Source organism: Nelusetta ayraudi, unplaced genomic scaffold, assembly GCF_046127955.1.
Source record: "Nelusetta ayraudi isolate G7.1 ecotype Tasmania unplaced genomic scaffold, CSIRO-AGI_Nayr_v1 ptg000200l, whole genome shotgun sequence".
Classification (NCBI taxonomy): domain Eukaryota; kingdom Metazoa; phylum Chordata; class Actinopteri; order Tetraodontiformes; family Monacanthidae; genus Nelusetta; species Nelusetta ayraudi.
The window spans coordinates 261,999-278,494 of record NW_027466249.1 but is presented as its reverse complement, the minus strand read 5'-3'; the positions used below and the strand labels follow the sequence as shown (position 1 = coordinate 278,494).

The window sequence follows — 16,496 nt, the reverse complement described above, 5'->3', positions numbered from 1 at the left end:
AAGGCTTACCATATTCATCCCTGCAGGTGAGAGACTCAGTGGGTTCTGATGCAGCTCCAATAGCGCCAGCAGCATTTTTTGCTCTGACCCTGAACTGGTACTGAGCTCCCTCCTTCAGGTCGGGCACAGTAAACGCACAGCTCTGGACGTTGACATGATTGGCTTTCATCCACGCCTTTCCTCCAGCCTCCAACTTCTCCACCATGTAGCCAGTCAGCTTGTGGCCACCATCGTACTTGGGAGGTGTCCAGATCAGAGTGACTGTGTTCCTGGTGATGTTAATAACTTCTGGCTTGCCGGGAGGATCTAACAGTGCACAGAGTTGATGCATTAAAAAACATCTATTCAAGTCGGTGAAAAATAAATCCAGTCAACAATCAGTTTACCAATGGGATCCAATGCGACCACCGCCTCAGTGGCCCTGCTGGCTTTTCCGAGACCAGCCATGTTCATGGCCATCACCCTGAATTCATACTCCAGCCCTTCAATCAGGCCAGTGACCCTGCATTCCTTCACCCTCAGTGGGGTCTTAGTGGCCCTCTTCCACATCAGACTGTTTCTCTCCTTAAACTCAACGTGATATCCTGTAGAAAAGATTAAAGTGACTCAGTCACGGACACTCCCGCTGGATAACTGCTGACGGTTAACTACAGGCAGACATCTATTCCACTACAGTCTCTTACCAGTAATGGGAGAGCCACCGGTGTCCTTGGGGTCGGCCCAGGTCAAAATGGCTGACTCGTGGCGGATGCTCACAATTTCTGGAGGAGCAGGCGCCTCAGGCACATCTGGGAGGAGCGTATCAGGGTGGAAGGGTTAGAAGACAAGATTTCCCAAGATTAGCAAAAAACAGTAATGACTAAAACAACTGCATGGCCTCTGCAGAAACTTGTTGTTGTAATATGTTTCATAATAGAAAGGTCAAGAGTCAGTTTAAACAAACACTTTCTGATTTTGGTGTGGAGCTCAAGTGGACTGGAATCGTTCTCAGCAGCTGTGATTAATACATTCAATAAAACAGACGTGAAGTGTTAGGTGGCGATCACGGGCCGTCAGGGAACTCACTGAATGGATGCTGGGCGATGACCGGGTCAGACCTCAGACACTCTCCGACACCATACTTGTTCTCTGCAAACACTCTGAAGATATACTCGACTCCATCATGGAGCCTGATCACCCTCATGGTGGTCTTCTGAATGGCTGAGGCCACTGTGGCCCACTTGTTGTCAGTAGTTCTCCTCTTTTCCACGATGTAGTTGGACACCTCAGCGCCACCGTCGTCCTTGGGCGGTTCCCATTCCAGAGTGATACCATCGGCCGTTATCTCATCAAACTTGATGGGTCCCGTGCAGATGCCTGGCTTGCCAACCACCTTGAGAAGGAACTTGCAGTCCTTGGAGCCGGTGTTGTTTTTGACGGTGATGGTGTAGGTGTCGGCGTCTCCTCTCTGACAGTCTCTGATCAGAAGGGTGGTCAAACCCTGAGACGCCTCCACGCACATCCTGCCAGTGTCCCCGACCATGGCGTCCCCTTTTTTCCAGGTGGCGCTGGGGTAGGGCTTTCCGATAACGGGAATATTGATGCGTGTGGTGGTGCCCTCCTTGACTGTGCAGCAGTTGTCATGCAGAGCACTCAAGTTGCAGTCGGGCAGTACTGAAATGTCAAGGATTTTATAGATGAGAAAAACCTTTGTCCTTTTTCAAGCATGTTACCACGACCACAGGTGGTGGACGGAGTCCAATACTTACCAAACTGGTCCTTAGCAACGACAGTCAGCTCTGTGGGCGGTCCCTCTCCCGACTCGTTGAGGGCTTTAACTCTGAAGGAGTACTCCTTGCCCTCAGTCAGCTCAGCCATGGTGTGGGAGGTTTCCTTGCTCTTCTTGATCTGCGTCCACTTGCCCTCGCCCTCGCTCAACTCCAGGATGTAGGCAGTAACGTAGCTTCCCCCATCACTGATTGGCTTCTTCCAGCCCAGGGTGATGGACTTCTTGGTGGTCTTGTGAGCTTTAAAGTCTGTGACTGGGCCTGGTTGCTCTGAAAAGAAAGGAATAGGGAGTGAGTTTGTGTGGAAGAGAAGAAGAAAACTTCCACTGATACTGGAAACCAGACAAACGAGCAGGAGGTACCTGAGGCTCGGACACTGCCCGCTGTCTCACAGCCTTCTCCGATGCCGTAGGCGTTCTCAGCCAGCACTCTGAAACAGTAGGCCTGTCCTGCCTCCAGGTTCAGGATCCTGAAGGAGGTCTTAGGAGTCTCTGCTGCCACACAGGTCCAGGCTTTTCTCTCAGCTAGACGTTTCTCTACCACGTAACTCTTGACTGGGCTGCCGCCATCAATCAGTGGAGCGTCCCAGCTGATCCAGGCGTGGCTCCTGGAGGTCTCCTTCACAACCAGGTTAACAGGTGGTCCCGGAGAATCTACAGCAGAGGAGGAGCAACAGCAACTTTAGCTTAGAACTTTATCAATTGATCCAAGTTTGGGTTGAGGTTGTTGCATGCGTTTCCTAGCTAGGTGAATTCTAGGTGTGTACAATTTCACTTCTTACCGAGGACCTTGACCACAATGGTGTAGCTTTTGGAGCCGCTGCTGTTCTCTAGTGTCAGGATGTACTTGCCGGCATCGTATCTATTAACATCTTCCATCATTAGCAGTGTGTCCCACTCTGAGGTGTTGATGAGCAGGCCCTGCCTCTCCCTCAGGTTGGCGTCTGCCTTCGTCCACGTGACCTTTGGTGCCGGCCGACCTCTCAGTGGGACATAAAGCCTCATGGTGACGCCAGCGCGCAGAACCAAAGCCTTCCTCAGGTCAGCGTCCAGCTCAGCTTCAGGAGCAACTAGATGGATCAAAATTGATATCAATCAATTCAGTGATGATATTTCAGTTGAGTTTACAAGCTGGCAGCTACGACTCGGCTTTTATAAATGGCTTTCTGTCATTGTTCCCCTTTTTTAATTTTGAAGTCAGAAGCACTGTGAATTATTAGTCACCAATCAACAACTAATCAAAGGAGCTAAAATGCTAACATCATACTAAAAGGTGGTTTTCCTAAGGCAAGGTAAAGCTAAACTAAGTTGGGCTGCATACTCAGGATGTCCTTGGGCATGTGGTTTCCAGGGACGTCGCTGGGCTCACTGAAGCCAATCCGGTTGACTGCTGTGACTCTGAACTGGTACTCTGTGTTGTCCATCAGGCCGGTCACCAGGAACTTGGTGGCCTGGAGCTTCTTTGGCACATTGCACTTGTTCCAGTCCTCGGCTTCAGCTCGCTTGCACTCTACCAGGTATCCGATGATCTCACAGCCTCCATCATAGGCCGGTTTGGTCCAGCTGAGGCTGATGGAGCTCTTGGTGGAGTCCACCACCTTGGGGAAAGCAGGTGGTCCAGGAGGATCTGGAGTTGAAAGGTTTTCATTATCAGAAAATCCACCAGTAAATCACCTCTGTGCTGCTCACACAGGATAGCCAATAGCTTGGAAGAAAGGGACTGTGAGTGATGTCACAGATTTCTCGAAAATAGTAAAGCAACACTTTAGCCAGCCGGTACGCTTTAGTACCGATACTTACAAACAGGGTCAACAGCCAAGGCGGCACTGGAAGCGTCGCTGGGTTTGCCAAGGCCAGCTTTGTTAATGGCAATGACTCTGAACTCGTACTCGGAGCCCTCGGTCAGCTGGGCGGCCTTGATGGTCCTGTCGATAACTGGCCTCCTGTTGACCTTGGCCCAGGTGAGCTCGGTGGCCTCACGCTTCTCTACCATGTAGCCCAGAATAGTGGCCTTGCCGTCATTGGCTGGGGCCTTCCAGCTCACAGTCATGGAGTTCTTTGTGATGTTGGTGATGACAGGCGGCTCGCAGGGACCAGGAACATCTGAGAGAGTGAATTCAGCCACGTCAGTCTCATACCAGGACTTCATGTTCTCTTCATGTCAATTCTTTATTACATTGTATGATGACAAATAGGCACACAATCTTACACAATCTCATCACAATATTACATTTTACTTTTACTGGCTTGAGCTGAATTTACCATATGGGTTCTTGACCATGACGGGTTCTGTCATGATGGCATCTCCCACTCCATACTGGTTCTCAGCACTGACCCTGAACTGGTACTCATGTCCTTCAATGAGCTTTTCCACCGAGCAGTCGGTGATGTGACCGTGAATGTTGGAGGTGACCAGGGCCCAGTTGGCTCTGCTGGTCTCGCGCTTCTCAATGATGTAGTTGGTGATCTCTGAGCCACCGTCTGCAACTGGGGGCTCCCATCGCAGTTTGACTCGGTCGGCAAAAACTTTGGTGGTTTTCACTGAGGCTGGAGGTCCAGGTTTGTCTGCAAGGCAAGCAATCAGGGGTCCATAACTTGGTTAAAAGTGGGGATGAATGAAGGCAAATAGATGTCAATCTAGATATAAAGAATTCCACTTACCAAGCACCTTAACCTTGATAGTTGCATACTTGCTGCCATTGATGTTCTCGGCAGTTATGGTGTAGTCTCCAGACTCCTTCCTAGTAACAGAGTAGAGCTCCAACAGGTGGACGTGTTTCTTCTGGTCCATCTTCATTCCCTCTGCCAGCACTAGAGGTGCTCCATCCCTCTTCCAGCTCACCCTCGGCAGAGGCTTGCCAAACACCTCAGCGTCCAGGAACACGTTCTCTCCAGCTTTCACAACAATCAGGTTTTTCATGTCGACGCCCAGCTCCACACGTGGAGGCACTGCAAGTGAGCAGAGAGAAAAAGTGTTGCTTTTGTCTGAGAATGGCATTTATTCTCACCAGTCCTGCCCAGGGTTGAGCCTCGTACCGTTCTCTGCGAAGACGGCGATGGGGTCGGACAGCTCGGACGGCAGGCTGACGTTAACGGCAGTCTTGGCGATCACTCTGAACTGGTACTGCAGGCCCTCCTCTAGTCCGGTCACCACGTAACTCTCCGTCTGGATGTTCATGCAGTTTGCATTGCAGCGTGTCCACTTCTCCTCTGGAAGCTTGGTGAACTCCATGTAGTAGCCAATTAGCTTGCTGCCGCCATCATGCTTGGGTCGGCTCCAGATCAGCGAGACAGAGCTCTTGGTCACATCCATGGCCTCCGGTTTACCTGGTGGGTCTGGATGGAAACAGGGTTGGTTGTAGCTTCAAGTCATACAGGGGAGAGCACTCAAATTTGTGTCTCCTGCAAAAAATCAAATGACTCCAGCAGCACTTTGTTGGCTAGATGACTATTGAGACGTTGAAAAGCTGTAAACATGTGAAACTTGTACGTGTAAGTGTCAAGAAATGCCAAAACAAGTCTGAAATGATGCGTGAAAAAAATGTTCCTACCAACTGCAGTCCTGGCAGTGATGAAGTCGGTCTGCTTGCAAGGTTTTCCCTGGCCGGCAAGGTTCAGCGCCGACACCCTGAATGTGTACTCCAGACCCTCCATCAGGCCGGTGCAGGTGTACTGGGTGGCTTTGACCACAGACTCGTTGGCCTTCACCCATAGAATGCTGTTCCTCTCCTTCTTCTCAATGCAGTATCCGGTGATGGGAGAGCCGCCGTCGCTGCTGGGCCGCTCCCAGGACAGGATGACAAAGTCTTTATTGATCTTGTTGATCTGGAGGTTCTGAGGCTCACTGGGTGGGTCTGAGTGGAAAACACAATGCCAGATGTTAGCAGTGTTGTGCCATGCGTGCAGGACATGGATAAATGTGTTTCTTCCGAGAGCAACACTTACCAAAGGGATGTCTAGCGATCACCTTGGCCGAGTAGATGGGCTCAGAGATGCCGAGTCTGTTCTCGGCACGCACCCGGAAGCCGTATTCTTTGCTGGGAGTCAGCTTCGTCATTCTAAAGCTGGTTTTGGTGCAGGATGACGACGCTGTGACCCAGTCACCCTGGCTCACGTCACACTTCTCCACTATGTAGTTGGTAATATTGCTTCCACCATCTTCCTGCGGGGAGTTCCAGAGGAGCGTGCAGGCGTCGATATCCTGCTCGGTGATCTCCAGTGCTTCAGGGGGTCCTGGGATGTCTGCAGGCACCGAGGCACAGGTATATGTTTAAAAACTAACCAACAGTGTGAAAGTGTCAAATGTTAAGGGGCTCTTCCTGTACTGACCCATGACAGTGACTCTCAGGATCTGGTTGACCTTGCTGGTGCTGTTCTCAGCTGACAGGCTGTAGTAGCCACTGTCGTTTCTGTTCACATTTTTAATTATGAGTGTGCAAGTTGTCAACGTCTTGACAACGGCAAGGCGGTCAGAAGTCAGGACATCCTCGTTGCCCTGCTTCCACTTGCAGAAGGGTGCAGGTTTACCAGCCACTAAGGCCTCAACAACCATTTTTGATCCTGCTCTGACAGTCACGGTGTCCGGCATAATGATTTTAGGTGCCACTGGGAGGAAACAGGAAAAGACATTAGTATGTCGCACAATCACGTGTTGTGTTACTTTCATTCCGGCCAGTCTGTCTCCAGGACTCAGGCTTGACCTCTTGGTGTCTGGTACTCACTCAGTTGCTCCTTGACCTCGAACACTCCCTCGGCCTCTCGGGCCAGACTGACTCCCACAGAGTTCCTGGCCGCCACTCTGAACTTGTACTTCTTTCCTTCCTTCAGACCAACTACAACAATGGTCAGATCTTTGACAACAGAGTAAGGAGTCCACTTGTCCTCAGGTGCTCCCTCCTCCTGGTAGTCCACCACGTAACCATTAATCTTGGCTCCTCCATCTCTAAGTGGCTTCAGCCAGCCTAATGTGGCGCTGTTCTTTGTGATCTCCAGAACGTCCATCTTCTTTGGAGGGTCAGGCTCACCTAAAAAACAAAAGACGGGATGTGTTAGAGGGAAGGAAAACCACAAGGCAAAGGGAAAAAAGCAGTGGTTACTCACTGATAGGATCAACAGCCAGGTAGGACTTCGGAGAGTCCTGAGGAACTCCAATGCCGTATTTGTTGCAGGCCATGACTCTGAAGTAGTACTCTATGCCTGGTGTCATGTTGGTCACCTTGAAACTGGTCTTTTTAAGGTCTTCTGTGCATTTGTTCCAGGTCTTCCTGTCCACCTCACGTTTCTCCACAATGTAGTTGAGGATGGGACTGCCACCGTCATTCTCAGGCGGCAGCCAGGAAAGCTGAGCTGTTGTCTTGGTGATGTCAGTTGCATCCAGGCCGCCGACAGGACCAGGAGTATCTGCAGAGATTAAATTAACATAATCAATTTTGTGCCATGTATTAATTTTGTGCTTGGCAGTGACAGGACTTAATTGACTAGGTGCATTTTCAAGAGAAGAGTTTTCTCACCAAGCACTTTGACACGGACGAATATAGCTTTCTCTCCTGCAGAGTTGCTGAGAGTCAGCGAGTATTTCCCAGAATCCTCCCTGGTGCTTTCAGGGATGACCAGGAAGGACATAGTGTCGACCTGGTCCACATGACCTCTGCGGATCACATTGTCGACTCCCAAACGTTTCCAGGTCACCTTGGGGGCAGGCCTTCCTCTTATCACTGCAAACAGTCTGATTGGACAGCCGGCTCTCACAGCCAGACCTTTCCTGAGACTGGCATCCAGGTCGATCTCTGGGGCCTCTGTTGTCAAGGAAACACAGTGCGGTGAGCTTTTCTCCCATAAACCGCTCACTAACGAGGGGAATCCCTGGAGCTACTGATTCTTACCCAGGATCTCCTTGGGGAAGACCGCCTCTTTCAGATAGGCATGGCGTCCCCAGCCCACCTGGTTCTTTGCAGAAACCTTGAAGTCATACTCCTGCTTCTCATCCAGCTGGCCAATGGTGAATTCTTTTAACACCAGAGGTCCGTGGGTGTCAATTCTCTTCCAGCCCTCTGTGGGCTTCTCAGGGTCCGCCTCGCTCTTCAGCCTCATGTCTAGACTGTAGCCAATGATGGGGGCGCCACCGTCATACACAGGTTTGGACCAGCACAGGGTGATTGAGGTCTTGGTGCTGTCGCCCACCTTCAGGGCAGCTGGGGGACCGGGTGGCTCTGCAGGTGGTGGTAGTGAAACAAATATTCGAAATACTGAAACACCAAAAGAATTTGCAGAGCGAAATTCTCACAGGTCGATCCAAATAATTCCAAGCTGTGTTTGTTATCTGACTGCGGGACAAATATGAGGAAAGCCTTTGCAAAATAGCCACAGTAAACACTCACCAATGGGATCTTTGGCTGCAACTGGTCTGCAGGGCTTGCTGGGATCTCCCAGGCCGACTTCGTTCTCAGCCTTTACTCTGAACTGGTATTCGTGGTTGGGAATCAAGTTAGCAACTTTCATGCGCCTCTCTGAGATGGTGCTCTTGGTGCATGGAACCCAGCGGACAGCCCTCTTCTCTTTCCTCTCCAGGATGTATCCAGTGATTGACTTTCCACCATCATTCTCAGGGGGAGCCCAGACGACCGTCATTTCGTCCTTACTCACCTGCAACAAAACAATAACAAAATAAGCAAGTTGGCAAACTGTCAGCTTTTCCCTGACCAAGGAGACACAGAGTCTTCTTCTCACCTTTGTGACCTCTGGTGCCTCAGGGGGTCCGGGCCTGTTGAACTGAGTCTTGACGGTAACAGGCTTGGTCTCGGTGGAAGGACCAGTTCCCATCTTGTTTTCAGCCCTCACCCTGAAGATATACTCATTGCCCTCCACCAGACGAGTTATGTTGCAGTACGGTGTGACCACAGAAGCAGAATATGTTGACCAAACCATCCTCCTGGTCTCGCATTTCTCCAGGATGTAGCTGTCCACCTCGCAACCACCATCATCCTCCGGACCGTCCCACACCACTCTGCACTTGTCTGCTCCGATGCCCGTAACCCTGAGATTTCTTACTAGGCCTGGAACATCTAGGACATTGACGTTGGCGTAGGCTGTGAAGGTGCCAGCTGAATTGGTGGCAGTGATGACATATTTTCCAGTGTCTGTGCGCCTGGACTTGGTCAACAAGAACTTGGAATAGTCTTGGCCAGTCTCATAGCTGATTCTTGGGTTGTCACCTACAGCCTTGTCTTTGGTCCATTTCACCTCAGGCTGAGGTTTCCCCCTCAAGCCGGCCTCAATTCTGACCGATTCTCCGACCATCACTGTCAAGGTTCCGGAGAGCTTCAGGTCAATGACGGGTTTCTGGATCTCTTCTTTCACCACAATGTCGCTGAGTTTCACCCAAGCACTCTCTCCACCTTCGTTAACAGTCTGCACCCTGGAACACACAATAGTCAAATCAGTGTTGACAATGAGTATCTGGAGAAGGTAACGTTATTCAAGACTATATAGCAAATGCACAACAACTCACCTGAAGGTGTACACCTGGTTTTCAACACATTTGTCAGCCAAGAAAAAGGTGTCTGTGAGTGTGCCGCTGTTGAGCTTCTCCCACTCCTCTGCATCTTTGACTTTGCACTCCAGGTTGTAGGACAGGTTGGGGCTACCTCCGTCATAGTCAGGCCTCCTCCACCTCAGGTGGACATAGTTTTTGCCAATGTCTTTGACTCTGAAGTTCTCAGGTTCACCCGGCTTCTCCAGGGGGTCGATGGCCAGCACAGGTGTCTTTGTCTCCACAGTGGGTCCTGGTCCCATCTTGTTCACAGCACACACACGGAACAGGTACTCATGGCCCTCCATCAGCTTGGTCTTGATCTTGCGGTTGGTGCAGTTGGAAGAGATCATTGACCACATACTGATACTGGGCTCACGGCACTCCACTATGTAGTTGGTGATCTCAGATCCACCATTGTCGACAGGGGCCTCCCAGTTGATCATGCACGAATCTTTGGTGACATAGGTCAAATGCAGATTCTGACAGTGACTCGGCCTGTCAAGCACATTCACAGTGATGACACAGGATGCCTCACCACCTTCATTTGAGACCTTCAGCACATATTTGCCGTGGTCGGCTCTTGTGGCCTCCTTGATCCTCAGGTGTACCACAGGCAAATTCTGCATAATGGTAACACGTTTGCTATTCTCCAGAACAACCTCTTCCTTTGACCAAAGCACTTCTGGGTCGGGGCGGGCTCTGATGTAGCCAATAATGTTGATATTGTGTCCAACGCGCACAGTGACACGCTCACGACATGTGGCCTCCATCTCAATTTCTGGAGGGATGAGGATGTCCTTTGCTGTAACAGACTCTGGGATTTCTCTGGACTCTCCGTCTCCAATCATATTTGAGGCAAAGACCCTGAATCTGTAGGTCTCGCCCTCCTCCAGACACTTGACCGTGTAGGCACATTGTTTAATGAAGTCATCCTGGTTGAGTTTTTTCCATTCTTCAGTGTCAGCCTTCTTCATTTCCACGGTGTAGCCAAGGATGGGGCTGCCTCCATCTTTGGTTGGCTTTATCCACACCAAGTCAGCGGTGCTCTTGCTGTAATCCTTAATTTTAGGGTTGACTGGAGGACTGGGAACAGTGATTGGCCTGCAGGGCTTGCAGGGATCAGAGATGGGGGAGGGGCCACTGTAGCCGGCAATATTCTCAGCAAATACCCTGAACTCATACTCGCTGCCCTCAAACAGCCCCAGGACTCTGTACCTCATCTCCTTGCATGCTGTCTTGTTGACACGGATCCATTTTCCTCCCGTGTGTCTGCGCTCAATAATGTAGCCAGTGATCTGGCTGCCGCCGTCAGTGAGGGGCATGGTCCAGCCGAGTGTGACGGCGTCCTCTGAGACATCGGAGGGCTGTGGTTTGCCAGGTGGGCTGGGTGGCATGAAGGAGTGCTCGGCAACAGTCGGTTTACTTTCCAGTGGCGCACCAATACCCATCTTGTTCTGGGCACGGACACGGACCACGTACTCCACGCCCTTCTGAAGGCGGGTGATATTGACGCTGGTGGCAAGGCTGCTGGAGCTCACACCTCCCCACGTCTCCTTGTTGGACTCTCTCTTCTCAACAATGTAGTTGGTGATAGGACTGCCTCCATCATCCTTTGGCGGACGCCATTCAATCATCATGGAGTCTGGAGTGACCTCCAGGATGTCAATGGGGCCAATGGGCGCAGCAGGAACATCCAGTACAGTCACGTTCAGAGCAGCGGTCTTGGTTCCGGCTGGGTTGGACACAGTGAGCAGGTAGGTGCCGCTGTGGTTCCGAGTGCACTCATTGATGCTGAGCACTGTGGAGAAGTTGTCCGTGTCGATCTTTGTGTTTCCCTCGCTGACAATCTCCTCTCCTTCGATGGTCCACTTGGCAGTGGGGACAGGGATTCCCCTCATGATGGCTGGAAGTCTGATAGTGGTGCCAGCCTTTACGATGATGCCTTCCGTAAGCTTGACATCCACCTCCAGAACAGGAGGCACTGTGGAAATACAGACAGAGCTGGTGAGGCTGGGAACACTGTCGGTCCTAAAACCTCTCTATTGTTTACACATTAATGGCATATTCAGTCTCTCAACTGAACTGCAATGATTCCTACATCTAGACCGGAGATACGGAACCATTGCAGTAAGGTGTGCCTGATGTGATGTGACTCACCCAGTTTCTCCTGGCAGAGAATAGGCACAGTGGTGTCTGGTCTGCTCAGGCCGATTGCGTTCTCAGCCCTCACTCTGAAGCGGTAGGTCTTGCCCTCCTCCAAGCCTGTCACGTGGGTCTCAGGGATGCTGACTGTCTTCCACTCGTCCCACTCCTTCACTCCCTCCTCCTGATACTCTACAAAGAATCCAGTGATCTCACTTCCACCATTGCGGTCGGGCCAGTTCCAGACCAACCACACTTCAGTCTTGTCCACGTCGGTGTGGTGCAGGTCTTTGGGAGGACCAGGGGGGACTGAAATAGGACAGCAGGGTTCATTACTCATTGATCTTTAAAGCATAGGAACACACTCACTTCTATTTTTACGACTTTACCTACAATTTAAATACAATTTAAATATTACAATTCAGTGAGACGTCCTCTTTTCATTTCAGCACAAGTACACTAAGCTAATAATCTTTGGACATTATTTATGTTCTCAATGTGCCAAGGCCACCTCACAGCTACTTATCAACAGGGAGTTACTCACAAAGAGGGTTCATGGCCTTGATGGCTTTAGGCGTCTCCACATATTCGCTGCGACCGTACTGGTTCTCAGCAGCGACTCTGAACGAGTAGGAAGTTCCCTCCATCAGGTGCTTCAGCATCATGCTGCGCTTCTTGGACGTGGAGCACACAGGCACCCACTGAGTGGATGCAGTGTCTTTCTTTTCCACCACAAAGTTAGTGATGCGAGTACCGCCGTTGTCCTCTGGATCTTTCCATGACAGATAGGCGGAGTCACTCCTGACATCAGACACACGCAGGTGCTGGATGGGACCAGGTTTATCTGAACAACAGAAGGGCAGTCAGGAGTGAAGCAGGTTTCCGGGAGGGTGATTATCAGACGGAAAGGGCGTATCTCTTACCCAGAACCAGAACAGTACATGTCACTGTCTTGGATCCAGCTGGGTTCTCCACTGTCAGGGTGTAGTCTCCACAGTCTCCACGGTTACAGAACCTCATCTCCAGCTTGGTGCCTATCTGGTTGGTCTCAATGTCAGCCCTGGTAGGCACTTCAGCTTCGTTCTTCTTCCAGGTGACGGTGGGGAAGGGGACGCCCTTGATCGTGGCCATCAGGCTGATGTGAGTTCCTGCCATGGCCTTCACCTCTCGGGTCATTCCCGCGTCCAGGATCAGCTCTGGGGGCTCTGTGGACAGGAATCAAGTGTGTGAGAAACAATCTAAAGAAAAGAGTAAGACGAGAAAGCTGAGGCGATGACGCACCGAGTCTGTCCTGCGCTCTGATTGGCTCCTTGAGGTTGGTGGGATCTGACTCTCCGGCAGCGTTCACAGCCATGACTCTGAATCGGTACAAAGCTCCTTCCTCGAGGTTGATCACCTTAAACTTGGTCTCCTGGCAGGAGTCTGGAGTGTGGTTCACCTGTGGGCGGAACCAACCAAGAGTTCAGCCTTAAAACTACGGCTGAATGCAGTGACGGCCACTTCCTGTTTGGAAGGAAAGCTGCCTCACCTTGGTCCACTCCTCTTCTCCAGCCATCTGGAACTCCAGCAGGTACCCGAAAATCTTTCCCCTGCCAGTGTCAGTGGGTGGCTGCCATGTCAGAGTCACAGACTCCTTGGTGAAGTCAATGGCCTGCAGGTTCACCGGTGGACCTGGTTTGACTGGAGACACAGGACAGAGGGCAACTCTTAGTGGACACAGAGGCCGATGACAAGAACACCACTGTCTGGGCGAGAACTTACTGATTGGATCTTTGGCGAAGACAGGTTTGGACGGTGGGCTGGGGTCTCCAGCACCCACCTCATTCTCAGCGCTGACTCGGAATTCATACTCGCAACCTTGCAGCAGCTCCGTAACCCAGTATTCCACCTTTGGATGGATCTTCTCCGTGTTGCAACGCACCCACCTGAGCACAACAGATCAGAACAGAGTTTGTCCATAGGCTCTGATAGGCAGCGCGGGACTGCCGAGAGGACTTCCGTCTTTTATTTCAACTCTTTTAAAACAAGATTTTATCATTTAGTTTGCTGTGAACTCTGAGGCTGAAACTTCTCTCATGGCCAGAAATGCACTTTTCAGGGTCAGCTGAATGTATTTGCGGGCCCCACCTGTTGGCCATCGTCTCTTTCCTCTCCACAATGTAGCCTGTGATTGGCTTCCCTCCGTCGGCGGGAGGCTCCCAGCTGACGAGGGCCGAGTCATGGTAGACCTCCTTGATGACCGGCTGTCTTGGGGCATCGGGCACCTCTGTGATGACAAACAAACAGCAGTGGTTGCAGTGATGAGACACCATAGGGGAGACGGGGCCCGGTTCTGAGGCGTGGTCTGGGTGGGGACTTACTGAATATGTCTCTGGCCTTGGTCTCGGCCGACAGCAGAGGGTCACTGATGCCATAAATGTTCTGGGCCATAATGCGGATGATGTATTCACGACCTTCGATCAGCTTCGGCACCTGAACAAACGAGACAATTGGTTTTAGAATTAAATGGCTTAAAACACAATCAATGAAATGCGGAGGATGACAATATTTTTAATCGTTTTAAAGAATCTGCATCTTGATTTCATTTGTTCTCACCCTGCAAGAGGTCCTGGTGCAGGAGGAGGTGACGGGCATCCACAGGTCCCTGTTGGTGTCCCTCTTCTCGATGATGTAGTTGGAGATGACACAGCCGCCGTCATCCAGGGGAGGATTCCAGGAGATGACCATGTGGTTCCTGTAGACCTCGTCAAAGACAACGGGGCCCTCTGGTGGCTGAGGACGGTCTGAGGAGAGGAATCGTGAAAGCGTAATTTAATCTCCTGCTTTAAAACTTCTTTTAAATCAAGAGGCCGTTGAAATAGCAAATTATTTCTGGATTAAAATGTTTCATTTAACTCATGTTTTATATTTGCACCTACAGGAAGTGATAAAAATAATGATTATTTGATATAAAGACTTTTATTATTAACATTATCCTTATCATTGAAGCAGATATTGAGTCTGCTGATGTTTTTTCAGCCCTCTGGTTATTTTTCCGAGTTGAATGACAGTGCCCCCTGCTGATGGAAGGAGGTAATGCTAACCACTGAACACTGAATCTTGTGCTTCTGGGTGCCAGGTGGGGGCATGGATACTTACCGACCACAGTGATGGTGCAGACCCCCGTGCGGGAGCCGGCAGCGTTCTCCACAGTGACGCCGTAGCGGCCGCTGTGCTCTCTCTTGGCCTTGGTGACAGTGAGGCTGAGGTGACGAGCGGTGCTGTGGAGGCCGATCTCCTCGTCTGCCTTTAGCTCCTCGTCGTTCTTGGACCAGGCGACGGTGGGAGCCGGCTTGCCGCCGTAGCGGCCGGACAGTGTACAGCTGTCGCCCACCTTGACCATCGTCTTCTCCCTGATGTCCATGTCCAGGGTTGGTGGTTCTGCGACAAGTTGGCAACAAAGTGATGATTTCACACCAGAACACAACGTATATTTAGTGGAAGAGAGGATAAAGTGTTGGCGCTCGGTCAAAACTGGACGTGGATCTGATCTGATCGATGATCTGAACTTTCAGCGCTGCACGGGACTCACCGAGCTCGTCTTTGCACTGGATGGGTTTGGTGGCAAAGGACGGTTTCCCCCGTCCCACCTGGTTGAGGGCAGAGACTCTGAACTCGTGGCTGGAACCATCCTTCAGCCCCGTCAGCGTGAACTTCCTGTCCATCAGCTTGTCATCGCCGCCCACACGCACAAAGCTATCGCGGCCGACCATGCGGGACTCGAGGACGTACTCTGTGACCTCGGCGCCGCCGTCGTACTTGGGAGGCCTCCAGGCCACGGAGATGGAATCTTTGGTGACAGCAGTGATGATGAGATCCTCTGGACGCTCTGGGATGGCTGGGAAAGAGACAGAAGCAGCGTTGGAGCATCAACATGTCACAGCCTTTCATCCTGGATGAAGGTCAATCACAAAAGAACAGAGGTTCTGGAATTTTTAAGTAAAAAATCTGAACTGGAACGAGAAAAACATGACAATTTTTAGTCATAAAACCAACAAAATCAAACAAAAACAAAAGTTCCAAGTGGGACGTACAGATTGGGTCCTTGATGAGAACCATCTTGTCTGTTTCGATGAATGGCCCCATGCCAATGATGTTCTCCGCTGCGATCCTGAAGAAGTAGCCCTTTCCGTCGAGGAGTCCCTGGACCACGGCGTTGTTCCTGGTCACGGTGTAGGACACTGAAGTCCAGCCCATGCGGTCGGACTCCCTCTTTTCAATGATATAGTTGGTGATGGCCGAGCCGCCGTCATCCTCCGGAGAGTACCAGGTGAGCCTGCAGGAGTCGCTGGTCAGGTTCTCGCCGGCGAATGGGAGCCCGACTGGGCCAGGGACATCTGGTGGACACAGAGAACTCTGTTTAGCATCCTGACCAACAGAAGGCTCTGACCGCTGGGCTGAACCGGCCTGCTGTACTCACCCAGAACCTCAACGATGATGGCCTTCTTCCGCTCTCCTCCCTCGTTCTTGGCACTCAGCGTGTAGATGCCCTGGTGTTGGCGTCTGCAGTTCTTGATGACCAGTGAGTTGGAGATGCCAGTGGTCTCCACCACGGCCTCTTTGGGAACCTCGCCATCATCCCGACACCAGGTGATCTGCGGGGCGGGTTTCCCGGACACATAGGCAATGATGCGAATGGTTCCACCAGCGTGGACCACGATCTTCTCCTTGACTGAGGCGTCCAGATCCATTTCAGGTGGAACTGAGGGAGATTGGTGTGTATTTAGTCAGAGGTTCTGCTGTCGGTCACACCCGCTGACATCTCACCACAAGTCGGACACTCACTGGTTCGGTCTTTGACCTCGATCAGCTCAGACACCAACCCTGGGTCACCTTCTCCGGCAGCGTTGACGGCTCGCACTCTGAAGCGGTACAGACCTCCTTCCTTCAGGCCGGCCACCACAAACTTGGTTCCTCTGATCTCTGTGTCCTTGGCCTGAAGACGGACATGGCAGAAAAGTTGTGATACTGTGCTGTGTTTTCAAATGTCTTTTTTTCCTCAGTGCCAGTTCCACCCCG

General features: G+C 51.3%; 2 protein-coding genes across 6 annotated transcripts in view; one reads left to right on the top strand and one right to left on the bottom strand.

Annotated features, from left to right (window-relative positions):
* Positions 1–16,496, bottom strand: part of ttn.2 (titin, tandem duplicate 2) — a 157,592-nt gene that overhangs the window by 44,443 nt on the left and 96,653 nt on the right. For all 5 annotated transcript variants that reach the window (XM_076015835.1, XM_076015834.1, XM_076015836.1 and 2 more), the window contains 36 exons: positions 16,263–16,413; positions 15,898–16,179; positions 15,512–15,814; positions 15,010–15,315; positions 14,577–14,858; positions 14,034–14,221; positions 13,799–13,910; positions 13,566–13,704; positions 13,200–13,363; positions 12,967–13,118; positions 12,720–12,876; positions 12,362–12,643; positions 11,983–12,282; positions 11,454–11,747; positions 9,273–11,277; positions 8,492–9,179; positions 8,143–8,407; positions 7,648–7,974; positions 7,276–7,560; positions 6,866–7,165; positions 6,487–6,789; positions 6,095–6,370; positions 5,711–6,007; positions 5,317–5,619; positions 4,802–5,101; positions 4,427–4,714; positions 4,028–4,330; positions 3,566–3,868; positions 3,087–3,392; positions 2,548–2,835; positions 2,129–2,419; positions 1,749–2,036; positions 1,066–1,653; positions 684–788; positions 387–584; positions 10–306 (listed from right to left, as the gene is read on the bottom strand). In XM_076015835.1, coding sequence (XP_075871950.1) covers positions 10–306; positions 387–584; positions 684–788; positions 1,066–1,653; positions 1,749–2,036; positions 2,129–2,419; positions 2,548–2,835; positions 3,087–3,392; positions 3,566–3,868; positions 4,028–4,330; positions 4,427–4,714; positions 4,802–5,101; positions 5,317–5,619; positions 5,711–6,007; positions 6,095–6,370; positions 6,487–6,789; positions 6,866–7,165; positions 7,276–7,560; positions 7,648–7,974; positions 8,143–8,407; positions 8,492–9,179; positions 9,273–11,277; positions 11,454–11,747; positions 11,983–12,282; positions 12,362–12,643; positions 12,720–12,876; positions 12,967–13,118; positions 13,200–13,363; positions 13,566–13,704; positions 13,799–13,910; positions 14,034–14,221; positions 14,577–14,858; positions 15,010–15,315; positions 15,512–15,814; positions 15,898–16,179; positions 16,263–16,413 — 11,716 coding nt within the window. The remainder of the gene's footprint in view (positions 1–9; positions 307–386; positions 585–683; positions 789–1,065; positions 1,654–1,748; positions 2,037–2,128; positions 2,420–2,547; positions 2,836–3,086; positions 3,393–3,565; positions 3,869–4,027; positions 4,331–4,426; positions 4,715–4,801; positions 5,102–5,316; positions 5,620–5,710; positions 6,008–6,094; positions 6,371–6,486; positions 6,790–6,865; positions 7,166–7,275; positions 7,561–7,647; positions 7,975–8,142; positions 8,408–8,491; positions 9,180–9,272; positions 11,278–11,453; positions 11,748–11,982; positions 12,283–12,361; positions 12,644–12,719; positions 12,877–12,966; positions 13,119–13,199; positions 13,364–13,565; positions 13,705–13,798; positions 13,911–14,033; positions 14,222–14,576; positions 14,859–15,009; positions 15,316–15,511; positions 15,815–15,897; positions 16,180–16,262; positions 16,414–16,496) is intronic.
* LOC142881515 (thrombospondin-type laminin G domain and EAR repeat-containing protein-like) overlaps positions 1–16,496 on the top strand; it is a 132,945-nt gene that overhangs the window by 65,308 nt on the left and 51,141 nt on the right. The window lies entirely within an intron of this gene.